The 17,342-nt window shown below is 36.1% G+C and overlaps 1 protein-coding gene across 2 annotated transcripts; it reads left to right on the top strand.

The window, feature by feature from the left end:
• Positions 1-3,025: 3,025 nt before the first annotated feature.
• On the top strand, positions 3,026-11,259 carry FGG (fibrinogen gamma chain). Of its 2 annotated transcripts, XM_033135188.1 has the most exons (10): positions 3,026-3,301; positions 3,403-3,447; positions 3,642-3,825; positions 3,937-4,030; positions 5,575-5,705; positions 6,006-6,139; positions 7,023-7,207; positions 8,712-8,989; positions 10,351-10,523; positions 11,036-11,259. In XM_033135188.1, the coding sequence occupies exons 1-10, from the start codon at positions 3,224-3,226 to the stop codon at positions 11,048-11,050; spliced, it is 1,317 nt and encodes a 438-aa protein (XP_032991079.1). In that variant the 5' UTR covers positions 3,026-3,223; the 3' UTR covers positions 11,051-11,259. The 2 variants fall into 2 exon arrangements, with proteins under 2 accessions (XP_032991079.1, XP_032991078.1); XM_033135187.1 differs by lacking the exon at positions 11,036-11,259 and having other exon boundaries at positions 3,155-3,301; positions 10,351-10,816.
• The last annotated feature ends 6,083 nt before the right edge of the window (positions 11,260-17,342 follow it).

Genomic DNA, 17,342 nt, shown 5'->3' with positions numbered 1-17,342 from the left:
TATTTTTGTGGATTCCTCTTTTATATTTCAATATTTGTTAATCTGTAATTTATTTTGGTATAAAAAGTTAAGTATGCATGTCTCTTAATTTTTTTCCTCCAGAAAGCTTCCCAGTTGTCCTAAAACCATACTAATGCCATATATTTAATAATTTTTTCTAGCTTCACTGATATGTAATACCAACTTTATCATAGTAAACCTCAAAATATACTTTGTCCTGTGTCTTGACAGTACTTATCTACCTAATATGGACCAGTATTATATTGTTTAAAAAATTATGGAATTATAATGTGTTTTATATACTATTTGAGAGAGATTTTTGTCCTCCTTCTTCATGTTTAGAAATTTCCAAGATAATTTTTTCTTTTATCATTTAAACTAATTCTGTAAAAAGGAAAGAAAACAAGAAGGAGAAAGAAAAAAATAATCTTGTTTATAGTTTTATTGAAATATCAGTACAGTTATAAATTATCATGGAAATCACTGACATTTTAATTTAGAAATAGAGCATGATTTTTCATTTGTCCAATTTTTATTTTATATCCCTATTGTTTGGAATTTTTAATGATATTTATTTTGCCTATCATTTGTTAAATTTTTCCTTAGATATTTTATCTATTTGTATGTGTGTAATTGAAATTGTAAGTGAGATTGTTTTCATTCATTATGTGTTCTAACTGGTTGTTGTTTTCATGGATGATAGCTATTGATTTCTGATTAGTAATTTTACACACCTACCTTATCAGTAGCTACTTTCTGATTATTTATTTCCTTTTACATAATTACCCTTGCCAAAGTCATTTATTTTTGCAATTTGAAAGTTTTGAGAGATATTAGAAGTATAAACTTTAAAGCTTTACTTTCATCGCAATTTAATTTAATGCCATCAAATCACTATTGAGTGTTAAATATTGCTGTGCTAGATGCAGTAACCATAAAAATAAGTTTACCATCTAATGAGATGGACACTGTGTACATATACGATACAGGGTTGCTATAAATGCCATGAAAGAGGAAGAGCTGGCCTCTGGAGTTTTGGATTTTGTTTTGGAGGGCATCGATGTCACGAAACAGGATCTTCAGGTGGATAGCAATTTAGCAGGCAGAGATGCAGGAGTGTGATAAAGGCAATCCAGGCAGAGGCAGCTACATATGAAAAAAAATAGTCTGAGAGCACTGTATGTTGCACATTAGGGGAATGTTATGTGATTCCACTGGGTAGACTAGAAGGTATAGGAAATGGACTCAAGAAAGAGAAAGCAGCAAAGGTAGGAAGGAAGAATCATTATGTTGATATTCATTATAGTGGGAAATAGGGAGTCGTGAAGGTTTTTGAGCAGGTGAGTGTCATAATGAGAGCTACAGTGTAGCTCTACAGTGTCAGCAGTGTGACAAATGGTTTCGAGCTGGAAGTGACTGGAGTGGAGGAAGAGAGATCAGACAAGCAGTCTAGACAGGAAATAAGAAGGCCTCCTCTAGGATGTTGGCAGTGGAAATAGAAATTAGGAATAAAATAAAAGTGACATTGTGAAAATAGTTTTAAAAACAAGCTTCGACAACTAAATAGACAAATAGGTAAGGAGATGAGGAAGATTGGGAAACTTTAATTGGCTGGTGGTGTGATGATATGATTGGCAATAACTGGGAAGTCAGAGAAGGGAAGTATTAAAGAGGAGAGAAAAGGCAACAAATCTGTTTTGATATATTCACTTGATTATAATAATCATTAATTATATACTAACTAGGAACATTTATCTTTGTTTCAAGTCAAAACATAACTTCGTAAAGATTTAGGGTTAAAGTGTTAGCATTTCTTTCAATCTAGATGTATTTCTTCCACTAATGTGTTTAATCAAAATTTGCAATGCTTAGTTTCAGAGGAGGAAATGAGGGATAACCCAAAAGTAGGGATATTTATAATAGTGGAAATGCACAATTATCAATTATCAATAGGAGACGATGGTAAATGTGTTTTCCCAATATACCAGGAAGCTCTAGGGGCAGAGCAAACAGTACAGCCCTTCTCTAATATCTCATTTTACCCCTTTTCTTCCTGCTATGCTTCTAGTCACATGTATGAGAGGTGGATTTTTCTAGTCCCTGCCTCTGTATCCAGGCTTTCCTCTGAGGTGACTAGATGGAAACTAAGGAAAAAACGAGGTAGGCTCCTGACTCGTTTTCCCTCTGTGGCCAATGTGGTGCCATGCCAGCCAGTTTTTCAAGACAAAGGGAGAGTCGAGCTTAACAGCTCACTGAGAACCTTGAAAATGGTCAACATATAAGGGAAGGGGGTCAAGAAATACGAACTTCCAGTTATAAAATGAATAAGTCCTGGTACAGCATGGTGTCTAGTGTTAATAATACTGTATTGTTCATTGGAAAGTTGCCAGTAGAATAAATCATAAAAGTTTCATGAGAAAAAAAAATGGCAAAACTATATGTGGTGATGGATTTTAACTAGACTTATTTGGTGATCATTTTGCAATGTATACAAATATCGAATTATTATGTCGTACACCTGAAACTGATATAATGTTATATGTTAGTTATATCTCATTAAAAAAAAAAAAAAGAAAGAAGAAAAGATAATGGTCAGCACAGAGGGCCAGGAATATATTTTCCTTTGTCCTTTGTTCCTAGGAATACTGACAAATTGGGACTTCGTGGAAAGCAAAGTCTTCTTGCCATAGCCACAGGTTCAAAATAATTGTTACCTAATCCCTGGGCTAAGAAAGCGCTCTCCGTAATTTGGGCTATGGTACCAGGCTCTATCTTAAGGTTGTGTTGGGTTTGTTCTGATCGAGGTCAGCTGGCTGGGTTTGTTCAGGTAGAGGTCAGCGCTGTGTTTGCTCTCCCAACCGCATACTGGAAGACGTTGCATCATACAACCTCCCAGGCTCCCCTCCTCTTAGCAATGGCTAATGCTTCACTAGCCTTTGCAGATGAGTTGGCTGCAGAGGAGAAAGGTGGAGTTGGGCCAAAAAGGAGGAGCTTAAACCTGTGTACACCATCTGGGAACCTGACTGAGCATAGGCTGGGGGTCAGGATGAGGAAAAAGAGATGGGAAAGACTTCCCCCCACTTCCCAGTAAGAAGGCCCCGTGATCAGCTGGAGCCACTGGCAGTTCTGGCCAACCTCGGAACTTACATAAAGGGACAATTGGAGCCTGAAAATCCACAGTGCTGACACTTACAGGGCTTGGAGCACAGGGCACCCCGACATCATGAGTTGGTCTTTGCACCCCCGGAGTTTAATCCTCTACTTCTACACTTTTGCATTGCTCTCTTCAACATGCCTGGCAGTAAGTGTGCTGTCCACAACATACATTTGTTTCAAATGGAAAGCTGAAAAATAAGAAAATATGTGATAAACTAGTGAAATTTCTGTATTTTTCTCCTCTAGTATGTCGCTTCCAGAGACAACTGCTGCATCTTAGATGAAAGATTTGTAAGTAGTTTTTATGTTTCTTGCTGTGTTTGGACTGGAGAGGGGCAGAAGAATAAGAGGAATTCTTTCACAAATGTTATTTGGCATTTTAAACTCTGTTTTTAACACAGTCTAAGTTTTACCTATTTTTATTAATAGATTTTTAAGTGTAGCTTTTATACAGATTTCAAATCATTCTACTGTTGTATTTTCAGGGTAGCTATTGCCCGACTACATGTGGAATTGCAGAATTCCTAAATAATTACCAGACCGAAATAGACAAGGATCTACAGACTTTGGAAGACATCTTAGGTGAAGCTGAAAACAGAACATCACAAGCCAAAGAACTGATCAAATCCATCCAAGTCATCTATGATCCTGACAAACCATCACGGCCAAGTGAGAAACTAAATACTACTGACTGAGAAAATAATTTGTGAAGTCCTTTTGATGTTGTTTTAGTGGTTCTATTTGCCTAAGCATTTTTATGTTTCTGATCCCATATTACAGATAGGATAGAGGCTGCTACTAATAATTACAAGAAAATGACGGAAGATATTATGAAATATGAAGCAACGATTATAGCACACGAAACAAATATTCGGTAAGCATTTGTGTTTTAACTTACTCTCCAAGAGTGATTTTTTTATTTAACACTTTTTTAATTTAGTATAAAAGTTTTTTATTTAATATTCCAAACCTCAGTGGAAGTAATCTCCACCCGCCCTTATAATATCCAATTGGCATTATGCCTGACCATCTTGAACATAAAATGGAGGTAGGATTTTTTAGTGCAACATGAATTGTATTGGGTTATATAATTGCTTTTTAGTTATCATGTGGGAGAAAAGTGTTCTAATGTCTTCAAATGCTGTTATGACCATATTTATCAAAATGTACCCCCCACTCCCAGTTGTCTAACAATATAAATTCAAATGGGAATTTGGGTGCTGAAAATAAAATTCTCTTTATAAGATTGTCAAATCAGTGGTGAGGAATTAGCAAGAAGAGGCACAGGAAGGATCTTGGCTACAAAAGTAAATTACATTGAAGGTAGAGCAGAAAAACATGTGTTTTAAAAGACTAAGTGTAACAAGCATTGTAAAGCTATACTGATCATGGCACAGTGACTCTGAAGTTATATATTCTCCTACCTTCACTCGAAAGTAAAATGTCTCTGTTAACAACTTTCCAGGGACTCATAAACTTTCTGAACATAGGGTTTCAGATGCAATTTTAGTTTCTTCCTCATTTTTTTTTTTTCTAAATTGTTTTCAAAGCAGGGTAAGGAATGGCATTAAATGGTGGATGGTGGCTAGGAAGAAGTGGCCCAGGAGGGATTTCTCCTCGTTTTGGTATCGGAGGGCCATGGTTATTGTTGTGATTATTACTAGCATTATAAGTCACATTATTATTGCCCATCATTGTAATGGAAAGAGACTATTGTGCAGAAATTTTCTAAGGCGCAGTGAAGAAAAGGAGTGGTCAGATAGTTTGTTTATTCTTCTTGACTTCAAAGAAGACACAACAATCTATGCATTGTCGATAGTTTTCTATCATTTTGGAATATGTATGAGCAACCCTGTGAAAAACTACAAAAGCAGGGATTTTCACCTCCTCCAGCCTCCTTTTCCCAAAGCTATGTAAATAGAAACATTAAGAAGATAGGGAAAGTGTCTTCATTGTTTTATTTTAGGTAAGATAATGTCCCTGACAATTTTCTCAGGTAAATTATAGATTGAAGTCCTTAAATAGATCCTCAGCAGATCCACAAATGAAAAGGAATAATGCTTCCTTCTGCACATGTGAATTAATGAACAGTCTTTCTTTCCCTAAGAATATCTCATCATAAGAATAATCACCAGATGGTCTTCCTTTAACCAGACCCTTCACCCACTTGGGTCGTTATCTGCTCAGAATGAGCATTGTTTAACGACAATGACATTTTTTATTGACAAGGACTTTGTTGTCTTCTTTTCCAGAAAGCTTAGAATTTTAAGTCACCTCAATTTAGTAACATAATTTTACTAAGAATGGAATAACTTACCAGGAAATAATTCTTGAGAAGATAAGGTAGTATTTTTCAATTAAAATGCAAAATTATGCCTCTGAAAGAAATACTCTATTATCTTATTCTTCTGCTTGTAGATTTTTGCAGGATATATATAATTCAAACAATCAAAAGATCATTAACCTGAAACAGAAGGTAGCCCAGCTTGAAGAACAGTGTCAGGAACCTTGCAAAGATGACGTGCAAATACATGAGACAACTGGGAAAGGTAAGTGAAAGGTCGATATTGGGATGATGTCCATCAAAGCTAATATATAAAGTAAAGGAGAATTTATGTATTATAGTATATAGAAGTAATTTTGAAAGTGTCTAGCCATTAAATCTAGGTGTCCAAGTGCTTAGACTTTTTTTTGATTAGCTAACAATAGTTTGAAAGGAAAGCTGGGGTGAGAAGTAAGAAAATGCTTCTTGGTAAAGGACTAGTGTGCAACATGTTAAAAGCTCATTTTTAAGGCTGACCCCGTCTTTCCTGGATTTCAAACCACAGTAACAGTTTCTTCTTCTTCAGATTGCCAAGACATTGCCAATAAGGGAGCCAAGGAAAGTGGGCTTTACTTTATCAAACCTCTGACCTCTAAGCAGCAGTTCTTAGTCTACTGTGAAATAGATCAATCTGGAAATGGATGGACTGTGCTTCAGCAGGTATGTGTTCCCTCACCGTGTGTATTTAGTAAACACCATGCTAAACATCTGCCCCATGCCAGATACTTTTCTAAGCATCCTATGCACATTGACTCAGTTAATTCTCATAATTTCCCTGTGTCACAGAGGAGGAAATTTAGGTACAAGAGGTTAAGTAACTTGCCCAAGATTACCAGTAACAGAGTCGGGATTTGAATCCAGGCATTCTGGCCCGTGCTTTGACTCCATGCTGGCATGGCTGTTGTAGATTCATGATAGCGTGTAATCGCAGTCTCATAGTGACAAAAAACTAGAAGGGACTTCTTTCATCAGGTAGATCAAGATGTACGGCTGGCTGCCCATTACAAGAAGATGAAGCTCCCTAGAGGATACAGTTGAGCTGTTCCAAGACAAGGACCCTCTGTTTGTTTGCCAGCCCCTGGCAGCCTCTGCAAGACTTTTACCTGGTTTACCTTTGATCACTGTTACGGCTAATCCTGCAGGGGGCGCTCAGAGGGAGTGAGTGACTAAAGCTCCAGGATGTAGACAAATTGAGCAATGGGTTGACCTTTCCACTATCAGTACAAGAATCAGCAATATCAGGCGAGAGTTCTGAAGTCCTCCAGATGTCTTAAAAATTACCACTAAATTAGAATTTGCCATGTACCCCGCACTCTTAAGTATTTCTCTTACATTCTGTCGTGCAATCCCTACAAGAACCCTAAGAAGTAAGCATCACTATTCCTATTTGACAAATGAGGAAACTGAGACAACTTGACCAAGGTCATTTGGCTAGTAAATGATAGAATCATACCCTCCATATTTTCAACAAATATTTATGGCATTTTCTTTATGTGCGCTGATAATCCGTTCTCTCCTTTTGCCCATGCACTTGTGTAATTAGAGGCTTGATGGCAGTTTGGATTTCAAGAAAAATTGGATTCAATACAAAGAAGGGTTTGGACATCTGTCTCCTACTGGCACTACAGAGTTTTGGCTGGGAAATGAGAAGATTCATTTGATAAGCACACAGTCTGTTATCCCATATGCATTAAGAGTGCAGTTGGAGGACTGGAATGGCAAAATCAGGTACTGTTTAGAAAGGACTTCTAACTCTTTGTTGTCTGGAATGTGTACTTTTCCAACCATCAACAGACCAATGGCAAAACCAGCCTAACAAATGAAAAGAGCACATCCAGCTATGTTCCCCAGAAGTCAATTAGATTCTTGAGCAGTTCAAAGAAATAGGTCCTATCCAGGTTGAATGTGAGTGTTTCGGTTCAATCTACTTACCTTGGAACCATACAGAACAACAGCTAATATTTACTGAGCATTTAACATTTACCAGAAGTTGAGCCTAAAATTATAATTTAACTGAATTCTAGTAACTCTTTCATGAGGCAGGTACTATAATTAATCCCATTTTACAGATTAACTTGCCCAAGGTCGCATTGCTGGTGTATGGTAAAAGTTAGATTTGAACTCAGGTAGTTTGATTCTACAGTCCATGCTCTTAATGAAAATCCTGGTTGAAAAGTGAATGCAGCCACTTCAGATTTCCTGGTGCTTTAATGACCATTCATTCAGTCAAATTCAGGAGCTACCTTAAAATTAAATCAGCTACCTCCTTTAGTAAGGTAGAGCCCTCTCTATGCTCAGAACTATCCGGGCGCTTTGAGCATTCTATCTCAAATTAAAGTTCAGAACACTATCCAACTCTCTTGTTATATCTATGAAATCATTATGTTCTGTGTCCAAACACATATTTTCATTTTTCAAATTTTTACTCAGAAAGTACCACAGCCAGTAGATTTGCTCCTGTGAGAACATCTCCCATTTCCCAAGTACTGAAGGTCAGAGAAGAAACTAAACGTTTTCTGGAAATGCCTGTTCATGCACCAAGACCCATTCTTCCCTGCACTCCATAGAATTCTGGCCCTCACTCACAATTTTTCTCCAGGGAAGAATCTCTCTCTGTGATCCTACAGCTCATGTTTTGTGGGCCACACAGGGAAGACTTCTTGTATGTGATGCTCTAGAAGCCCTCCTTCTTGCCATTACCACACTGCGCTGGGAAAGAAAAACCCTGTTAGGGCTCACTCTTCAGATGGCATGAGTGGCTAACGGGGCTGTAGATCCTTCACCTTTGGTGCATTCATTAGTGGTCACTCACTGTCAGCTAATTACTGTGGTCTATGACAACTGAGCAATGATATCATGCTATCAGCAATGAACTGTACAATGATAAACACTTAGATAAAAGTGGAAAATATAAAATTAGATTCATCCATACATCTAGACTTGATATTAGAAACTTATAGTCAAAAAGTATTAAAATGGCTGACGGTTTTAGTTTTCACTGTGGTTCCCTGACGGCTTCTCGACCCATCCTGGGTGGTGTGGTGCCGATAAGCTCTGAACTGTTCGTATAGTCATCGTCTCTTGCCAAATTTGCAGAAAACTTTATTCAGTGAGCACATTTCCGACTTAAGAAGCAAAGTTAAAAATTCTGAACAACTGTCCTTTGGAAGAGAGAACTTCTGACATCCATAACGAGGCTGGAGATGTGATGTCTCTATTCCCTTATTTATAGTACTGCAGACTATGCCATGTTCAAGGTGGGACCTGAAAATGACAAATACCGCCTGACATATGCCTACTTCATCGGTGGGGATGCAGGAAATGCCTTGGATGGCTATGATTTTGGAGATGATCCTAGTGACAAGTTTTTCACATCCCACAATGGCATGCAGTTCAGTACCTGGGACAATGACAATGACAAGTTTGAAGGCAACTGTGCTGAACAGGATGGATCTGGTTGGTGGATGAACAAGTGTCATGCTGGCCACCTCAATGGAATTTATTACCAAGGTATGGCTTTCCTCCTTAGACATTGAGAGAGTGTGTAGTCTATAATTTTATGAAAGATATAAATAGATATAAGGAAATGAGAAATTATTAATGAAGATATTAGGAGGCTTATTATGTAGTTCTTGATTTTAAACCAGAATTGGAAATACTATGCTTATACCTCAAATTGGTCCCTCTACAAGAAATCTACCTGCTGCAAAATATCCAGTGATTTGTCATTGCCACGATCAAAGTTGACACGTTGGGTTATGGTATTGCCTCCAGACTTACCATATATATAATCTGGATGCATTAACTTTACCATATTTGTGCTTGTGAACAATTTACCTGTCTCAGCTTCCCATGAGCAATGTAGCAAATATAACCAGTGAGCAGGTGTCTGAAGTAAAGAGCAGGGAATTAATGGAAGGGGCAGGGGTCCGTGACAGCTTGAGAGGAGTCCAGCCTGAAGAGTGTAGACACTTATTTTAGGATCGGGGGGGAGCAAGCTAAAGCTTGCTCTAAGGCTGGAGTAGTTCTGAACACTGGTTTTACTTACTGAGAAACTGTTGTACTATCCAATACTTATGTGTGGAGAAGCCCTACTAGTGCTAAAAAAAATGAGTCATCTCACCTCCTCAGGGTACTGTCCTAGCCAATAGATGATTTAAAATCCTCTTAAAAATTATTTAAATTTATTTTTTGGTTTTCACAACTTTTTTTTTTTTAGAAACCTAATTTATCTTTGCACCTACAAGCCATATAATTAGAAGAAATTCTCAGGAAAGATGCTTGATCCATATGACCTAAAGCAGCCATGTTGATAGCCTGTGGTACACACCAGTATTGCACTCAGACAATCCCTTACAAAACTGCATGAGTTCTGGTGCCCAGGAACAAGGAGAAGGCAAATGAACCTAATCCCCATTTTTATAATAGAGATGTGAAATAACATTCTAGAACTATTTTCTAAAGTTCCTCTACTTTCCATTAAAATTGTGTTTTCAGATGACCTGTGAATTGTGACTCCTGCCATTCTCACCTGCTCGCAGAAAGATGATCTGCAATAGCAGCGTCCAGGATAGTTAAGCTTAGGGAGAGAGACCAATTGGGGAAATTGGGGTTCTAGCCCTGTTAGCAGTGAATATAATTAAAGTATGGATGCGACCAGGAAGTACAACACAGGTGTAACAGGTTGTTCAAATAATAAATTTATTTTAATTATAAATTGAGAGTTTAGGAATCTTCAGGGATATTTTCAGTTAGTTGATAACACTATACATTTGATGTGATAATGGACTACATAATTGACAGTTCTTTACAGATTTTTTGAGGTAAGGTAATCCAAGAGCAATGACGTATACATCTACAATTTGTCTTAGGTGGCACTTACTCAAAAGCATCTACTACTAATGGTTATGATAATGGCATTATTTGGGCCACTTGGAAATCCCGTTGGTATTCCATGAAGAAAACCACCATGAAGATAATCCCATTCAACAGACTCACCATTGGAGAAGGAGGGCAGCAGCACCACCTTGGGGGAGCAAAACAGGTCAGACCAGAACATCATGTTGAAATAGAAGAGTAAATCATTTCACTCTGAGAATTAACTGCTCATTTCTATGAACCCACAAAGTTTCAGAAATTTTTCTGAAAGTTTCTTCTCATTTTCTCTTACCATATTTATTTTGTCTTTTATTAAGGATATTTAGCATTAAATGGAAATTAAAACTTACTTTGGACAGTATTCCCAAATTACTGAACTCAGAGTTATTTAGAATTTGTTTACTTGTTGAGATAACAGTTTAGCATGTTTTCTAGGTATATATGAAATAATTGCCATATTTTTTTAAAATTTTAATTTTCACATATCACTGTGTCTTGGTAATTTAAAAAAATTATTTATTAAATATTTTAATATATACTAATAAAATAGGACTAAATTCTAGCATTTCAAATGCCCAAGTATTTTTTCCATGTGTATTCCCCTAATTCATTTATATTTAATTCTTTTTAAATGGAGATAATTGTATCTTTTTAATATATTTTTTGTTTTGGTCATAGGCTGGAGACATTTAAAAGACAATTTCAAAGTGATATACTTTTTTTAAAGGACTTTATCTGAACAGAGAAATATAATATTTTTCATATGGGACAATGGACTTGTAAACCCTCACTTCGTTTTAAGAAAAAAAAGAATCCATGTTGAAAACTCCACTAACAGTTTTATGCTGGTGATAATTTATCTACATGCCATTTCAATAAACATTTTGTTTCCTAAGACTAGATACCTGGCACATTTTATTGACCATTAAAAATCATCACTTTCCTTCTAGTTAGTAATTACAGTTGGGCAATTATCAGTAGTTTCTGAGTCCTTGCTTTATGCTACATATTGTACCTGCCTCTAGGGGAGTATTTCTATTTCTAATGAGAGAAATAGAAATCATGGATTTTGCCATCCAGAGCATATAAGACAAACACAAGAAAATACAGTAACCCAAGGTGACAAAATTTGAAATAAAAACATAAATACAAGTCACAATAACATAACTAATGTTCATGGTACCCAAAGTGCAGCTGGAGACAAAGGCTTTGGGGATTCTCCCAGCAAAGCCTTTTGACTCCAGACCCCTGTGGCCAGATGTGGATTCTCTGAACGGACAGCAATTCAGGGCAGAGAGCTTTAGGGAATCATCTGCTCACTCCCTCACTGGTAAACAACAAGGTTAGCAGAATAGAGCCATTACTTCATTCTGATCCAGGGATACAGAGTTTTTATCAGCCAGAGATCAGGGAGCACCAACTTTCTGTAAGGAATAGCTAAGTCTATATAAATTGGCGGCATAAGGTTGACCATGTAACGTAATTAACCAAATCTCTGGGGGGAGGATCAGGTTGTTCTGAAATCCTGAGCTTTGGCTTTAGATTCTCTTCTCTTCTATAATTTCTTTCTTAATTCTCTCATTTCTTTGTTCTCATGAGTCCTGATTTTAAAGTATCCAATTGAGATAAAAAGAGCAAGTCAACTTCTAGATATACAACCAAGTACTTGTGGGGCTTTGGGAAATAGGAACATTGATTCATTGTTTGCAACACTCATTCATGCATGCATAAAGCATTCATTCAACAAGCATTTAATGAATGAATTCCTTCATTGTACTGGCCACCGTGCTGGGTATTGGGAATATATGTAGTTCTGTCCTCCGCTCTCCTCTGCTCAGTCCATCCAGTTCTCAAGTTCCAAAAAAACCAGTGACTCATCCTCCAGCCTTCCTTATTCTTCACGCCCCATATCATCAAATCTGTCAAATCCACCTCCTAAATGTTTATTATATTCATTTCTTTTTCTATACACACTGCCACATTTTGCTTGGGATATACAACAGCTCTTGCCAGCACAATGGCAATCACTTCTTTCTTGCCCTCCATCATGCCTCTGACCTTGCCTGCTCCCACTGGGTCATGGTTCAAACTACTTCTAAACGCAGAATACATACAGTCGACCCTTTGTGAATCTACAAAGTCCTTTAGCTGAGCAATTTGGTCATAGGAAGAGTTATATAAATATTAAGTTTTGATGCAATAATATCACACCAGTGATTTATCCCAAGAAAATTATTTTTGAAAAAGAAAATAGCTATGTACAGAAATATAAATATAGCCACATATTTAATGACAGAGGCAAATTTAGAAATTATTTAACATTGGAAGAATTGATAAGCAAGGTGGTTTATTAGTTCGATGGAATAGAAAGCAATGGTTACATAATCATTATGTCTCAGTATGAATGTGGAAACATTTCCAAAGTAAGAAGTGAAATTTTAAGATAAACCAATTCTACAATAATAATATAAAAAATATATATGCATATACATTTCGAATAAAATACAATCATGTGTATTTTATGCATGACATACATGCATTGTTTATATATATTTGTTCTCCCACAACCAATCTGTAATGTAAAATTTAACGAAAATACTAAACACAAAATAAATATAAAGAATTCCAAAAGTTTCTGGTGTTTCCCATGGTCATTTGTCAAATGGTCCTTCTGAAAAATCAATATAATATTCATTCAAAAACACTTTGGAACCCTCTCTGTTTGCGGGTGTCCCAATACCCATTCGGTCTGCATGTTGTGTCACCCAGCGCTGATTGGTAGGGAGGGGCTTCCAACTCTCTCTTTGTACACCTCTGTATGTTTGACTTATTGTAATGAATATGTATTAATTTTGTAATTAATTTTAAAACCTATGAGGTAGAAAAAAACATGAACTTCAAAATTCTATTTGTTTAGTTATTAAGTGGTGAACACTGAAGGGCTAGTTCGTTTAAGAACTAAGTGATACAGGGCCGGTGGCTCAGGCACTTGGAGCTCCGTGCTCCTAATTCCGAAGGCTGCCTGTTCGATTCCCACATGGGCCAGTGGGCTGTCAACCACAAAGTTGCCGGTTCAACTCCTCGAGTCCTGCAAGGGATGGTGGGCTGCACCCCCTGCAACTAGAAACAGCAACTGGACCTGGAGCTGAGCTGCACCCTCCGCAACTAAGACTAAAAGGACAAAAACTTGAAGCTGAACGGCACACTCCACAACTAAGATTGAAAGGACAACTTGACTTGGAAAAAAGTCCTGGAAGTACACACTGTTCCCCAATAAAGTCCTGTTCCCCTTCCCCAATAAAATCTTTAATATACACACACACACACAGACACACACACACACATTTTTTTTTTTAAAAAAAGAACTAAATGATACAAAGAGTTGGGGGCCTCATAGATACTGATTATTTTTCTTCACAGCTCAAATCACAGGTAACTATTGCTCAACCCTTCCCTTTACTTTCCTGGGCATAAAAAAACTCAGGTAACTGCAAAATTGGCAAGCTAAGTACAAAGCGATATGCATGGTCACACAGTTTGAAAAACCTACAGAGGGTAGTTTCCAAAAAGGAGGGTAGTGGTACAGATGTATAGCTGGCACAAAAAATTCTCTTCCTCTGGGGACTTGGGGAAAATACCCAGTGACCTGATTAAATACCTCGGGGCTCCAATCCTTACATTGTTATTTATTCTTATGTTATGAAAGGCATTTCATTCCTTCGCTGAAACTGATGAAATGTAAAATCCCTTTTCTATATAAGAAGATCTCATTTTACTCTAGGGCAGAATTTTTTAATTGGTAGACAGAAGTAATCATTTATGGGACAAATAACAAGATTTGTAAATATACCTCTGAAGTGCAATAGATTTTTTCAGTTCTCCTTATGTTTAGTAGTTATATCTTAAAGACTATGTTTCAAATTTGTGGTTGGTTTGAAAATGAGTGGAAAATGCAGAAGCACAAATATAGACAACATATTTGAGATCTTTATGAGATCTAAAATTCTTTGACTCCAATTCTAACCAGTGTAAATTAGCCAAGGTATTTACATTAGATATCTTTGGTTTATTATGCAGGTGATAAGACTGAAAAACATAGGACACATTTAATCCTGGGGAAAATATATCTACCTGATTATTTCTTATTGGTTTGATGTAGCTCAAAAAAGAAGAGGAAAAAAAGACTTAATGATAATAAGATGAGTTAGTGATAAAGAGACCAAGAGTGTAGAAAAGACTGTTTCATTTACCTTTTGGGTGTGTGAAATTGAATTAGCCAGACTCCTGGTACACCATTCCCATTTATCTGTGCTCCGTCACTTTCTTGATTGATTAATTCTTTTTTATTTAAACTTCATTTTCTTCCCTTTATCCCCATAATAAACAATCATTCCAAAAGAGTTGATGTGTGTTTCTTTATTTGTATGCATTCTTATAAATCATGGATTTTTCTTTTGAGCTATGCATTTTTAAATTATATGTAAAGAGCATCGTGCAATAAATCAATGTTACTCAGAATGCTGGTCCCCAAATTCTTTGTTGCTGGTCTGTGTTAAAATAAGTTAAAAAAATGAAAATAATCATATAGGAACATTTTTCCTAAATTACATTTGCTCTGGTTACATTTAAATTACATAAAATGCAATTTTATGTCTTTGGAATCTAATAATAAAAAATTGGGCTTATATTTTGTATCATTTCTATTACAAATTACATTTTTCTGGTAATTATTTTAATTTCATTTTTTAATCTAATAGGCCTATGATTGGATAGAAATTTAATAAAACTAATCCTTTACCACAAATATTTTGAGAAGCACTGCTAAGGTCTTCATTGTACTTACGACTTTTTTCACTTGGCACTATCTACAATCTGAGAATTTTATAATTTTCTTTGATTTCCTTTGGAACCCAAGGATTATAAAATGAATATCATTTGGTTCCAAAGCTTGTGGGTTGTAAAAGTCTATTTTTAATTACTATCTAAATTGACTGCATTACAGAGAGTGTAACCTTGATATTAATTCTTCAGGGAGAGAGATTTCACAAATAATGTTGGGACAGAGGAATTATCAGAGAATTAATTGATCTCATAAAAGTGTATACAATCATTATCAGTCCCCACATAATAATCTACATAACAATTAATATTTTTCCTTTAAGAAGGAAAATGAGCAAACTAAAGATAGACAGGTAGTCATTGGCCTCCGAAATATGAGCTATGGTCCAAATAGTCCTGTTGCCATTGTCCATTCTGAACATTAATAATAGGTTTTACGGCTGGCCTGTAGAACACTCTGCTATATCAGTTTTGAAAGCCTTTTGGGAGGGCTTGCTGGCACAATTTCAGCTCTTGTTCATCACAATTTCACTGGAAAATATTTGAAGTTACAAACAGATAAATTCAGGATCATGACATTTAATCGGGTCTGCAACTGGGTCAAAAATGTTTTCTCCAAATGAAAATCCAGTATTTTTGGCCCTCGTTCTCATTTTCAGGTCCTCACCTTGGTTTTTGTCTGCTGATAACTTCCAAAAGATGAAGTGATCTGAGGTAGGTGGGAGCCCTCCCTAGATAAATCTGAATGTTGACTCTCCCTTAAATAAACAGAGTAGGGCAGATTCCACTCTGTGATGAAAGTGGCCTCTTTCAAATCCTCAGAAGCAAGTAGTTAAAGTGTGACTTAAAAAAAATATAATTTAACAATTCATCGACCTTGGACTGGAAATGTTTTCCCTCCTAATCTGCCCTCCTTACTTCACAAAGCTGTGATAAGGGTCAAATGAGATCACATATGAAATTGCCCCAGAGATAAAAATTAAACAAAAACAAAACTGAATTGGTTTTTGCTGTTAAGATTGGTATTTCTGTATGAGACTTGAATCCAAAATAAAAGTTTGGAAATATAATTTTAAAACGTTATTAATTTTTCGCACTTATTTTTAAATTACCTTTTCATTTTTCTATTGCTTTTCTCATTTACAGAAAAATTTTAAAACATGCTTCAGAGAGTTCCCTATACCTGTTTCCCAGTTTCCTCTGTTAGCATCTTACTTTTCCATGATTTGTCAAAACTAAGAAATCAATTCTAATAGTCACTATATTCTAACTTCCATACTTTATTCAGATTTCACCAGTGTTTACACTAGTGTCCTTTTTCTGTTGCAGGATCCCATCCAGTATGCATTGCATTTAGTTGTCTCATCTCCTTAGTGAGCTTTGGTAAGTTTCTTAATCGTTCCTTGTTTTGCATGATCTTGAATGTATAGATGAGTAAATTACTGATCAAGTATTTTGTAAAATGTCCCTCAGTTTGGGTTTCTACACTACTATTCTCAATAACTTTTTGTTGAATTTTACCTAAGCAAAATTTTACCCAAATGTCTCCTGCCAGTGGCTTTGGTTTTACTATAGAACAGCCCATTAAAAATAGGTTCCACTAAGAATCAGAGAATTAAATGGATCTGGGTAATTATATTGCCCCATACTTTTCATGTAATTCCTTACTGTGGAAAGCCTAAGTACCTTACAGATGCCATTTCCCCAGATCTCCGTACATTGGTGACAATTGATAGAGCCGTTTGCTAATCTTTAGTAGAACTACCATGAAACCAGCAGAGAAGTTTGACAAATTCAATGGATGTTATAGTGTGTGATGTTAGAATGAATCCATGGTGTTCATATTAATACATCAATTGATTATTCATCTAAATAATGGTTTTACTTTTCAAAAATAGCATTTATACTTTAATGCATGTTCAATGTAAAAAATTGGATAAATCTAGTAAAACTTAGTAAAGCACATTATAGGTAAAGTTAATTTATCTTGAGAATTGAATTATTTAATCAATAAGAGTTAAAAATGAAAAGAAAGGAGTGGGGAAAACTCAGGAACCTCACTTTCATATCCATCTATCTATCTATCTATCTATCTATCTATCTATCTATCATCTATCTATCTATCTCTATCACTCTCTTTCACACA

Source organism: Rhinolophus ferrumequinum, chromosome 18 (genome assembly GCF_004115265.2).
Source record: "Rhinolophus ferrumequinum isolate MPI-CBG mRhiFer1 chromosome 18, mRhiFer1_v1.p, whole genome shotgun sequence".
NCBI lineage: Eukaryota > Metazoa > Chordata > Mammalia > Chiroptera > Rhinolophidae > Rhinolophus > Rhinolophus ferrumequinum.
The sequence above is the reverse complement of the archived record's forward strand: the minus strand, read 5'-3'. Positions and strand labels throughout refer to the sequence as shown.